This window comes from Lutra lutra, chromosome 1, assembly GCF_902655055.1.
Source record: "Lutra lutra chromosome 1, mLutLut1.2, whole genome shotgun sequence".
NCBI classification, from domain to species: domain Eukaryota; kingdom Metazoa; phylum Chordata; class Mammalia; order Carnivora; family Mustelidae; genus Lutra; species Lutra lutra.
In genome coordinates, this window is record NC_062278.1 from 118,125,329 (window position 1) to 118,138,922 (window position 13,594).

A 13,594-nucleotide genomic window follows, 5' to 3' on the forward strand; every position below is an offset into this window, starting at 1 on the left:
TTTAATGAGCAAATAATCCAAAACTTTGTATGGAACCAGAAGAGACCCCGAATCACTAAGGAAATGTTGAAAAACAAAAATAAAACTGGGGGCATCACGTTACCTGATTTCAAGCTTTACTACAAAGCTGTGATCACCAAGACAGCATGGTACTGGCATAAAAACAGACACATAGACCTGTGGAACAGAGTAGAGAGCCCAGATATGGACCCTCTACTCTACAGTCAAATAATCTTCAACAAAACAGGAAAAAATATACAGTGGAAAAAAGACAGTCTCTTCAATAAATGGTGCTGGGAAAACTGGACTGCTATATGTAGAAGAATGAAAGTCAACCATTCTCTTACACCGTACACAAAGATAATCTCAAAATGGATAAAAGACCTCAACGTGAGACAGGAATCCATCAGAATCCTAGAGGAGAACATAGGCAGTAATCTCTTCGATATCAGCCACAGCAACTTCTTTCAAAATATGTCTCCAAAGGCAAAGGAAACAAAAGCCAAAACAAACTTTTGGGACTTCATCAAAATCAAAAGCTTCTGCACAGCAAAGGAAACAGTCAAGAAAACAAAGAGGCAACCCATGGAATGGGAGAAGATATTTGCAAATGACAGTACAAAAGATTGATATCCAGGATCTATAAAGAACTCCTCAAACTCAACACACACAAAACAGATAATCATATCAAAAAATGGGCAGAAGATATGAACAGACACTTCTCCAATGAAGACATACAAATGGCTATCAGACACATGAAAAAATGTTCATCATCACTAGCCATCAGGGAGATTCAAATTAAAACCACATTGAGGTATCACCTTACACCAGTTAGAATGGCCAAAATTAGCAAGACAGGAAACAACATGTGTTGGAGAGGATGTAGAGAAAGGGGAACCCTCTTACACTGTTGGTGGGAATGCAAGTTGGTGCAGCCTCTTTGGAGAACAGTGTGGAGATTCCTCAAGAAATTAAAAACAGAACTTCCCTATGACCGTGCAATTGCACTACTGGGTATTTACCCCAAAGATACAGATGTAGTGAAAAGAAGGGCCATCTGTACCCCAACGTTTATAGCAGCAATGGCCACGGTTGCCAAACTGTGGAAAGAACCAAGATGCCCTACAATGGACGAATGGATAAGGAAGATGTGGTCCATATACACTATGGAGTATTATGCCTCCATCAGAAAGGATGAATACCCAACTTTTGTAGCAACATGGATGGGACTGGAAGAGATTATGCTGAATGAAATAAGTCAAGCAGAGAGAGTCAATTATCATATGGTTTCACTTATTTGTGGAGCATAACAAATAGCATGGAGGACATGGGGAGTTAGGAGAAGGGAGTTGGGGGAAATTGGAAGGGGAGGTGAACCATGAGAGACTATGGACTCTGAAAAACAATCTGAAGGGTTTGAAGAGGTGGGGGGGTGGGAGGTTGGGGGAACAAGGTGGTGGGTATTAGAGAGGGCACGGAATGCATGGAGCACTGGGTGTGGTACAAAAACAATGAATACTGTTGTGATGAAAGTAAATTTAAAAAAAATGATTTAAAAAAAAACAAGTATTTTTATCTTAAAATAGAATATTCGTGTGAATAGTTCCTTGAAAAAATAAGCACAAACAGATCCTAAGTATCACTGCCCAAAGGCAATGCAGCTGCAAAAGTGACTGACATCAACACAGCTGTCCCCCATACTTACAATCCTCGAACTTCTGAGGTAGAATAAATGTAGATTCCTGAGTAGAGTAACTGCCTGTTACTACCAATCCAACCCCCATCCTAGTACTTGTAGTGAGAATTAAAGATCCATTTTAGAGAAGCCACTGGTTTTGTGTTCTTACTGGTCAGGCAGTATAAAAGAAGTGGTTAAGAACATGGGTTTTGGAGCCAAAATTCTTAATTCCAAATCCCCACTCCACCTGTCATCAGTTTCTTAAATCATCTGTGGCATGGCTTCCTTATAAAATGAGGCTAATAACAATAGTATCTTCCTCATAGGGTCGTTGTGAGAACCAAATAAGTTCATGTGTGTAAAGTGCTTAATATGTTTATATGTGTCTAGAGAAGTTCATGGCACACAGTAAACAATCAAGTTTATAGTTCACACCTATGCATGAAACTATGTTAAAACCCTGTACAAGTAACACATTGTATGGGAAATAATCAAGTAGAAAGAAAACACTTACAAAGTCACTATATCAGCATTGGCTGCTTCCACAGCAATAGTTAAAGGGTCTTTCCCTTCTTCATCGGTGGCATGCTGATTGGCACCTCGTTTTAGAAATAAACATACCTGCCTGTTTAAGGAAAGAGCATTTTTGAGACATTGCCAATAAGAAAAAAAAATAGTATTCACCTTAATAAAAAACACTACCTAAAGAAATAACATTTTCATTAGGAAATTCTTATTCTACACCTATTAATTGAACACTGGCTCTAATAATATAAATTTACCATCATCAGCATTTTACAAATCTCTAGATGTTTTTACATTTAACTTGTAGCACAATGGGATGTATAAATTATGGTCCCTACCCTCAAATAATATCAGAAAAAGATGTACACATATATCCATAAACTTAAAACAGAAATCATTCAAGGTCAAATCAGTCAAGGCAATGTTAACATCATACCAATGATAATTCAACAGCAAAGAGTGGAAGGTAATCCTCCCACTGGACTCCACAAATATTCATAACTTGAAGAAATTAACAAAAATGAAAAAAAATATGATAGGATGAGTAAATGAGTCTATTAAGTAAAATGGGAAGAGTGGCTGTTTCAGAAAAAAATATAAAAATATGGGGCGCTTGGGTGGCTCAGTCGTTACATGTCTGCCTTCAGCTCGAGTCATGATCCCAAGGTCCCGGGATCAAGTCCCGCATTGGGCTCCCTGCTCAGTGGGGAAGCCTGCTTCTCCCTCTCCCACTCCCCCTGCTTGTATTCTCTCTCTCATTTTCTCTCTCTCTAATGAATAAATAAAATCTTGAAAAAAAAAATACAAAAATAGGGACACCTGGGTGGCTCAGTTGGTTAAGCATCTGCCTTTGGCTCAGATCATGATCCCAGGGTCCTGGGATGGAGTCCCACATCAGGCTCCTTGCTCAGTGGGGAGCCTGCTTCTCTCGTTGCCTCTGCCTGACACTCTGCCTGACACTCTGCCTGCTTGTGTGTACTCTCTCTCTCTCTCTCTGACAAATAGATAAATAAAATCTTTAAAAAAAAAATACAAAAATAAATACGAACATTTTTAAGTATACAAAAGTTTTTATGATTAAGTTATTGAACTCAGTCTCTGCTGGCTAAGTTATGATAAAAATACAAAATGCTTTAAAAAAATAGATGTTTTGGGGTGCCTGGGTGGCTCAGTGGGTTAAGCCTCTGCCTTCGGCCCAGGTCATGATCTCAGGGTCCTGGGATCGAGCCCCGCATCAGACTCTCTGCTCAGCAGGGAGCCTGCTTCCCCCTCTCTCTCTGCCTGCCTCCCTGCCTACTGTGATCTTTCTCTCTCTCTCTCTCAAATAAATAAATAAAATTTTTTAAAAAATAGATGTTTTAAATAAAGTCAAAAAAGAACAGCATCTTGATTTTTGGGTACCAAGAATAGGATATCTGAGATATTTTATTTTATTTTTTAAATTTATTTATTTTTATTTATTAGAGACAGAGTGAGAGCGAGAGAGATCACACAGGGAGAGGGAGAAGCAGATTTCCCGCTGAGCAGGGAGCCTGATGTGGGACTCAATCCCAGGAACCCGAGATCATGACCCAAGCTGAAGGCAGACACTCAACTGCCTGAGCCACCCAGGTGCCCCAAGATATTTTATTTAAAAACAATCACGTATGACACAAACTTTTCATTTAAGGTCAACATTTCTACTTCATTTGTACCTTCTATTAGAAAATCCATTTTCATGCCTTTATTGTTCTATGAGTCTAAATATTGCTTCAGACACCTCAATAGCAATAGCACAGACTAAGAATTTACTTTAAAATTAGACTTTAGCTACCCTGTGGGAAAACTCAAATGTACAAAATTACAAAACTCTCCCCAAATGCATGTCTTTGCACAAAATGTATGTGAACATGCATTTATACAAATACAGAGTTAGCTGCTGACAAAAGCACCATAAGTTTAGTAACAGTTCTAAATACTAAAACTGATCTATATAAATGGCAAGTAAAGTTCAAAAAAGGCTTTGCAACTGTCTTATCTGAAAAGTAACCGTAGCTTTTTTCTGCATGAGATTTTTAAAATCTGAAATTCCATCATGACAACAGAAGTCATAGGAAAGTATCATTTTATAAATTCTATCCAATGGGCTTCCCCTGAGAACAAACAAAATATATTTTATATATATTTATTTATAAAATATATTTATATATGAATATATACATATATCATATATAACAAGCAATATATTATTCAAAATAATTTTTCAAGTAAAATCTACTTAAATATGTAAGCACGACAGTTTACCCTGTGTGTCCCAAGACAGTGGCATGGTGCAGTGGGCCCCGCCCCTGCACATCTCTCTGGTTCACATTAGCACCATTCTGTAGGAGAAACTCGCAGGTCACCAAAGAACCCTTGAAGGAAAACAGAAGATAACAATGTACAAAAAGCAAATAATTGTATGTTTCTATTAAAAACAGGTATTTACTCTGATAGCCTTTCTGTTCTTTTCCCCCAAAGAAAAAATACTCCCCAGGAAAAGCAGAAAAATGATCAATTATATTATTTTCTTCCCAAGAAGGACTTCAACAGGAATTCAACTTGCAGTTTGTGATCTAGCAAAAGATGCTACGTTCATCACCAGAATTCTCTTCCATTGAGAAAAAAATGAATTTACATAACCAAAGTGATGCTCAGAAATCACTACCAGCTTTTCCTTCTACTTTCCAACCCATCTCTTAAAGCAAAGAATAATGTTAAAGCTATGTTCACAATGAATTATAATTTTTTATGTTTTTACAATGCATTAATTCATACCCCTAATACGGCCTGAATAAGTGGTGTTGCTTTATTTTCCTCTGAATTAGCCCAGTTCACATCTGCACCATGAGCCAGAGCCTCAGCCATTTTAGGAAGATTTTTTTCATATGAAGCCCTATAAAGCTGGAGTCCGGGGTTAAAATGTTTAGAGTCGAGAAACACAGAAGAATCTTGCCTTTCACCCTCTGAAAAGCAAACACAAATACATCAATAAAAATGGGCAGGGCGGGCGAGAATGATTTCTCATTTCTGAAGTACAGGGTTTCAGTTGTGTAAGAGGAAGAGAGCTCTGTGGCTGGATGGTGGTGACAGCAGCACGAGAGTCAATGGCACACAACTCTCCATTTGAAGATGGTAAATTCTGGGGCGCCTGGGTGGCTCAGTGGGTTAAGCCTCTGCCTTCGGCTCAGGTCATGATCTCAGGGTCCTGGGATTGAGCCCCGCATCAAGCCCCACATCAAGCCCCGCATCGACCCCGCATCTGGCTCTCTGCTCAGCAGGGAGCCTGCTTCCTCCTCTCTCTGCCTGCCTCTCTGCCTACTTGTGATCTCTGTCAAATAAATAAATAAAATCTTTAAAAAAAAAAAAAGATGGTAAATTTTATGTTATGTATATCTTATCACAATTTAAAAAATAAAAATGAACTCTTACAACGTGCCACAATGTAAAAGATGTAAAAGAAACCACTAATTTAGGGCGCCTGGGTGGCTCAGTGGGTTAAAGCCTCTGCCTTCAGCTCAGGTCGTGATCCCAGAGTCCTGGGATCGAGCCCCGCATTGGGCTCTCCGCTTGCCAGGGAGCCTGCTTCCTCCTCTCTCTCTGCCTGCCTCTCTGCCTACTTGTGATCTGTCAAATAAATAAATAAAATCTTAAAAAAAGAAAAAGAAACCACTAATTCAACAAAATGAGTGAATGGGAGAGTTTCACAAAACTATGTTATTTCCAACAGACTGATCACTCCTCAAACAGTCAAACATCTTCTCTTATAAAGATGTCGATAAGGGGTGCCTGAGTGGCTCAGTGGGTTGGGCCACTGCCTTCGGCTCAGGTCATGATCTCAGGGTATTGGGATCGAGTCCCGCGTCGGGCTCTCTGCTCGGCAGGGAGCCTGCTTCCCTTCCTCTCTCTCTGCCTGCCTCTCTGCCTACTTGTGATCTCTCTCTCTCAAGTAAATAAATAAAATCTTTAAAAAAAAACAAAAAAGATGTCAATAGGTATGCTAGACATTTGTGGTCCTGCCAGGATTCAATGGGAGGTTAATTACTCTGTACTAGATTAAAATTAGGTATATTCCTATATGACTGGATTTATGCACTCACAAGAGCTGGTAAAAAAATTCCTAAAGAATTTTACTACTAGACCAAGCCTTACTTTATTCCTAGGATGATCCAGCACCACCACAATTTACAGTACAAGCAATTCAAGTAATTCAAAAAAATGCTTACTACCCTGGGTATTCTGCAAGATCAAAATCATGGAAATCAAGAAGGAGAGAATATAGGAAGAAAGCACAGGTCAGAGAAAAATATAATGCAGAGAGAGTTGCTAATCTCTTTCTCCCAATAAAGCAGCCATAAAAAAGATAAACAGTAATAAGACATAGTTCATGTGGATTAAAAAGTATCCTTAGTGACTGACTAAGCATTTTTAGGATGTATAATGAGGCTTAGAAGAATATATACCTAGAAGAGAACTTCCAAATATGAAAAGAAATAGCTGCTTTCTCATTTAACAGCACCTTCTAAAAGGCTAACCACTTTCTTTAGAAATTATTTAATCAAGACTAAACACAAAACACATGCATTTTTCAGCAAGCAATACCAACTGACATTGAATTTCACCAAAACTCACCAGTCTCATATAAACTATTGGCAGACACTGTGGAGGGTAAAGATTCTCTTCCATCATCAGAGCTCTGCTGGATTCCACTATCATTACTTTTGACTGTTTTAAAGAAAAATCAGCTAGTGATTAAACTTCAAGCCATTCAGAAAACAATCTACCACAAACAACAAGGTTTTAAAATGAGCTCTGATACGTCAACATGAACTTAACCACCATCACAATACATTTAACACAATTTTAATCCTTTTGAACATTTAGCTTATCAAAATATGAATCAATCACAAAGCCTGAAAATAAACTCTTCAGGTCACAACACATCGCATTACCCCATAATATGACAGGCATGGTGAAGAACTTAATTTATTATATGATGCAAGTAATGTGTAATTCTGAGACAATGGGTAACATCTAGAGAAATGGCCACACCGCACAATGACCACTGGCACAGACTTGGAATGCCCCACAAGAGTAGTACTTACTACTACGTAGTTTTGAAGAAGTATCAAAGTAGGAGAAGAGTGAATCTAGCTCATCAGGACAGAACAGAGACTCCCGCCTGGCCTCGTCGCTATTTACAGCAACCACTGGGGACATGCAAGTTAGCAAAGCACAAAGCAGGCCATAAGAAGGGGAAAGGGCAGGAAAAAACGTTACTGGGAAAGATTTAGGAGGAAAAAATAGGAAGGAGATTAGGTGGTTAATCAGGTATTTAGGGCTTGTTGCCAGGATAGATTTATAATTCCCATCTCCCCTTGCCTTTTAAGCAGTTTTACTCCTTAGAATATACACATTACCTAAAAATGTGAACTACCAGATGTTATTTAATTTTAACTGTTTTAAAGCGATAGAAATCCAATTTTTCCGTAGACTATGTAGAAGGAAACAAGTTTTTGGCATTCAAATAATCTACAATGGCTACTAATTCAGAAATTAAGAAAGTGACTTCAGTTTAAGAAAATATTTCTACTCATAACAGGTAAACTATAATACCTGAACTTTGGGGAGGTACTCTGACTTGGTCACTGGGCCCAAGTTTAGAAATGCTCAGCCTCTTCTCTTCAGAACTTTTGGAGACAGTCTTTTTTTCCTGCTCAGGAGGTGATGATGACATAGAATATTTATCCACAAATTTCCTCTCCACGTATTTTGCTTTGATATATGCCTCTTTCTCCTGTCTGGTATATATAAAAATGTCATGATGTTCTGCTTCATCTCTTAGTATGGCTAATACTGAAAAGAAGCCATTACATACCAAATATTTCCCAAAAAGTCACTAAATGTATTACTGGTTAAAACTAAATTTGTGATATTATGCAACATATTTCCCTTCTAAATATTTAATAAACTAGGATCTCATGCTCAAATAAAATACAAGTAATAAACTAATTGAAAAATCACAAGTATTAACATGGCACTCTCTTACTCTCTTAATTTCTGGGCTCATTCATTTCCACACATATTCCCTTGTGTTTATTACAAAATGGAAAACATTACCAAGAAAACTATAAAAATTTATAGAAATTAACTTTAATTTCATTTTACTTCAATAGACAACATCAACAGATCTACTATCACTATTGTCAGTCATAATTTTCCCTAAGACAACTACTTTAAAGCAACATAGCAGTTCTAATTAAAGGGAAAGAAAAAATTTCACATTTTAAACTTTTCTGATACAATCAGAAAATGCCAAGTCTATTCTATACTTTTTCCTATTTATATCCTTTCAAAATAGTTAAATCTTTGGTTAAAATCGAAAAATATTTCAAGGTCTGAAATAATTTGGCCATGCGTTAGCAAATCTCAAGTGATAACAGTTCAGACAGCAATAACTTTAAAATAATATTGATTATACATAGGGGCACCTGGGTGGCTCAGTCAGTTAAACATCTGCCTTTGGCTCAGGTCATGATCCTGGGGTTCTGAGATTCAGGCCACTGTCAGGCTTCCTGTTCAGCAGGGAGCCTGCATTTCCCTCTCCCTCTGCCCTTCTTCCCTGCTTCTGCATGCGCTCTCTCTCAAATGAATAAATCTTTAAATAGGATTATGGCACATAGGATTATGGCAAAAAAAAATTTAATGTTAAAAATAAAGAATCATAAAGACTAAAAGCAACATCAACAATAAAAACAAGTTATGTACCTTGAGGGCACTCCTAGCCGCTTCATTCTATGAGCCTCAATATATAGAATTGGAAGTATTAATTTCAAACACACAATTAAGTATTCTCCCCTACCTGAAGTTACCCTTTCACCTTTAATTCTTTAACATCATAATGCCATGTACCGAGTATATGATTAATAGATATGTATACATATATAGATATAGATACATATATTATTTTTTTTTAATGAGAGAGAGAGAGCATGACCTTGGTGGGGAGGGGCGCCAAGTAAGAGGAAGAGAATCTCAAGCAAACTCCATGACCAGTGCAGAGCCATAAGCAGGGCTAGATCCCTGACCCCCGAGACCACGACCTGAGCTGAAATCAAGAGCTGGACACTCAACCGACTAAGCCACCCAGGCACCCCTTAACAGATATTTATTGAACAAAGTCAAACAATGTGAAACTATTCATTCATTGTTGATAATAGAAAGTTGATCCTGAGAAACATTAATAAACAGATTTCTCTTGGGGCGCCTGGGTGGCTCAGTGGGTTAAGCCGCTGCCTTCGGCTCAGGTCATGATCCCAGGTCCTGGGTTCGAGCCCCACATCGGGCTTTCTGTTCAGCGGGGAGCCTGCTTCCTCCTCTCTCTCTGCCTGCCTCTCTGCCTACTTGTGATTTCTCTCTGTCAAATAAATAAATAAAATCTTTAAAAAAAAAATTAAAAAAAAAATAAACAGATTTCTCTTTATAAAGGCCAATAACAGAATTGATATACTTTAACTGCTAAGGGCTTTTATATTCTATGTAGAGACTTTCAATATTTAAGATTCTCATCTGAAGCCCACAGTTGATTATCTAATCAATAAAAAATAATTATCTAAGATGTACCCAAGAAAGAGAAAGCCATATTTTAACAGTCTCTTCTAAACAGTCTGTCTCAATATTACATATCGATTATAGTGAAATAAAATCATAGCTATATTCCTGCTTATGAAAAAAAAGCATGGAGACAACTGAAATAGTACCTTTGCCCCGGTTGTGGTTTCTTTATTCCCATTTTTTCCACCTTAGCTTCATAAACTCGATTTATAACATCATTTCCCAACTCACACATAAGCTGTTTTGGCAGGAAAATAGAAAAATAAGCTACAAATTCCTAAAAATACTATAAAAGTCCTTAAAACAAGTACAATTAACTCATTCCTTTTGCATATCCCGCCAATGTTCATCCCACAAAGACATTTAAAGTTAAAACAAATTAAGACAAGGACTAAGAGCAATATCCTCATTTTGCCATTAACAGAATTTCTCCCCCTGGAAGACCACCACTCTTACAAGAAAGGGTTTCTCCTGACTCACCTTCCCTCAACTATGGCTAGTACAATGCTGCATATTATTCACAATGCTTGGTAAATCAAATGAAAAAAGGCCAAACAGGTTAAGTGTTAAAATACAAATAAACTATTTTCTCCTTACATATAAGAATTTCAAAATATTTTGTTTAAAACTTGTGGTTATATATAATGTACCAGACTGCGTTTCAACCAAATTTTTAAAATTGAATCTATTAAGTTTATAGCTATAAAACTGATGCCAAAAAATTAGGTTTCTACCTCTCATCCCCCACTTTCTTCTTTTGAATTCATAACAGTTCATAGAAACTATCTTAATAGGGCTCTACCATAGGAGCCAATTTATCATTTTCATCCAGATGTTTACACAGTAATTCCACAAAGCAAATGTTTTACTTTACATAATTGAGAGGATTACCAGTTTATCTATGGATTGAAATAAAAATATAAGTACATTAAGAACACAATTTCACACAGAAATAAATGCAGAGTATATTATAATATTTAAACTTCTATATATATATATATTTTTTTTTACAATATGGTAAACTAAATGGTGGGAATTAAAAAGAATATATTATTAAACAATATGAGTTTTATTTATCAGAAACCTAATTGTGGTCTAAATGATTTATGACATTTTCATAGATATGAATTTGTGCACAAGGCTTCATCCTTACACAAGATGAAAGGATGTCTTAGTTTGATGCCTACTACCTTCAGAAATCTAAATCTGCAAATGGTCCTATGCTAAAAGGGCCCAATGATAACAACATGCTATACCAATCCACTCTGGAGCACACTCATATCTCTGTTATACTTTTAACAAATAAAAGATTAAAATTAAGACACAGAATTGAAGGTTTTTTTGAGAAAACATAAAAATGTAGGAAAACAGTTTTCCTTAAAAGGTGAAGTGACTTGCAATTAAAAGTGCTACATAAACTTAGCAATTTAAAAACCCAATAATGAAAACACCAGATTTACCAAATAGCCTCAGATGTGTTCCAATAAATTTAGTTTATTGTTAGCATTGAGACACTCATACATTTTATAAATCAAGATTCTAAAATCCTGATCGTTTATGTGGAAATCTGAACTATTTTTAAACAAATATGTATTTTACCTTTAAAAGCTCAGGCTCCCATGTGTCTAAAGTTAAAGATCGTACTTTTGAAAAATGAACTCCAAGACTCCTAGAAGGGAAAAAAGACTGTATTAATATATAAAGCTATCAAGTCTCCATTTGCATATTATTCAAATTATTTCTCTTTTAATGGAACATAGTTGCTAACACAGCCCTCAACGTGTATGGAAATAAGGAGGGCTCTTCTGACTAATAATAAATAGTAAAACAAAGTCCTCTCAGGCATTCCACAAAGCAGAATTTTATTCACTGTACAAAAGTTACGAAGATACAAATGGCAGTCACATTAAGACAAGTGGAAAAGTTCCTGTAACCAATGGGACATGATAATTTACTATGTGTATTTATCCCAAAGAAGTCTGTCACCCTATACAGGCCTACCTACCGGTGAATTCCAGAACACTCGATACACAGGGTGATGCCCAGGTTGATGCTGGCCCACCGTGGATCTGCCAGACCACAGTCACAACAGCTGGCATTGCCAGGAATACACTGGACTCGCTGCAGTGCACTTTCTCCTTTCAATAATTTATCTTTTGACTCATTTCCAGAATCTAGGCTTCCTGTGGATGGAGATGATTTCTTATCCAGCTTCTAAAAGAATAAAGAATTATTTGTTTAAAAGAAAAAAAAAAAAAAGACTGCAATACTATGCTACACATTACCTGCTCCAAACAAAAACTTCCAATCAATAAACTGAAGGCTTATGATGGGTCTAAGCCAGGCACTGTTGTAGGCATTACAAATAAGGATAAAAAGGTATAGATTCCTCCATCAAATGGCATTTAGTCTTGTCAGAAGAAACATAAATGTTGGAAATGATATCTATATTTATGTAAATAAATATATATTTACATTTAATTTATATTTAATACAAATATGTATACATATAATAAATGCATAATGAATACATGTATAAGATATGAGGGTGGAGAGAAAGGGAAACACTTATTTAACAAGCAATATCAAGACAGATGAAATAAACATTTCATAAATGTTTATTAAGACATTTAAACTATTAAGACATTTAAACTATTAAGACTCAAGAATCAAATTAATATTATTATTTGATACCAAGTTTTTCCGAAGTATTCAATGAACTGCAAGCAAATTGTTTTGATTACTGCAGTGAATAACTAGAAATGGTATGGCTTTACTAAAGAATAAATCAATTACGTAATTACAATTATATTCCCAGCAAGACAAGTGAGAGACTAAGAAAGGAGAAGAAAGCACTAGTGTGAGGTGCCAGAGCCCGAGGAGGGGCAGTAGGTAGGAAAAAAGGATGTTCGTTACATACAGGGGGACTGATCATATAAGTAAACATGTTAATAATGAAAGGGAGCCATTTATTTATATGGGAAGGGAGAGAATTAAAACCCTGTTGTGTGTGCTTATAACTAGAGATACAAGAGACACACTAATGGTTTTCAATATAAACATAAAGATAAACATATGTAAACATGTCTATGTGTAAATGCATACATATATTCCTTCATTGGTTTCTAAAAGCCATTCACCAGCAAAAGGAACTAGGGCTCTTTGGAAAAACTGCTGATCTTAGCACTGAGGCAGAGAAAGTGCAAGATGAACCCAGAATATCTCATCATGCTAGAAAGTAAGGAGGAACTCAGATTGATGGGAACATGTCAAAAGGATACAGAAGCCAGGGTTCCACTGGACACATTTGGGTCAATTTTTTAAAGAATTTATTTATTTGAGAGAGAGGGAGCACACAAGCATGGCGGGGGTTGGGGGGAGGCAGAGGGAGAGGGAGAAGCCCAATGTGGCACTCGATCCCAGGACCCTGGGATCCAGGGATCATGACCTGAGCTAGAGGCAGATGCTTAATTGACTAAGCCACCCAGGCGCCCAAACCTGGGTCAATTTGAACAGCAAAACAAACAATGATAGTAATGGATTATAACATATTGAATAAAACAGTGGTCTATATTGACATAATTAAATAACACTTAAAGCCTGATGAGGAACAGAATATTCACATAGTCTCAAAGTACCTCTCTTACAAAATACTTATTATCTACAAAGGAACTATTATAGTACAAAAGTCTAGCAAACACCACCTTCATCAAGCAATCAAAGTTAACATCACCAATAATGAGACAAATCAAAGTTATG

General features: G+C 36.7%; 1 protein-coding gene across 3 annotated transcripts in view; it reads right to left on the reverse strand.

Annotated features, from left to right (window-relative positions):
- Nucleotides 1–13,594, reverse strand: part of ACAP2 (ArfGAP with coiled-coil, ankyrin repeat and PH domains 2) — a 161,442-nt gene that overhangs the window by 13,373 nt on the left and 134,475 nt on the right. For all 3 annotated transcript variants that reach the window (XM_047733587.1, XM_047733568.1, XM_047733578.1), the window contains 8 exons: nucleotides 11,841–12,049; nucleotides 11,435–11,504; nucleotides 9,982–10,073; nucleotides 7,838–8,022; nucleotides 6,854–6,946; nucleotides 5,000–5,187; nucleotides 4,487–4,596; nucleotides 2,193–2,303 (listed from right to left, as the gene is read on the reverse strand). In XM_047733587.1, coding sequence (XP_047589543.1) covers nucleotides 2,193–2,303; nucleotides 4,487–4,596; nucleotides 5,000–5,187; nucleotides 6,854–6,946; nucleotides 7,838–8,022; nucleotides 9,982–10,073; nucleotides 11,435–11,504; nucleotides 11,841–12,049 — 1,058 coding nt within the window. The remainder of the gene's footprint in view (nucleotides 1–2,192; nucleotides 2,304–4,486; nucleotides 4,597–4,999; nucleotides 5,188–6,853; nucleotides 6,947–7,837; nucleotides 8,023–9,981; nucleotides 10,074–11,434; nucleotides 11,505–11,840; nucleotides 12,050–13,594) is intronic.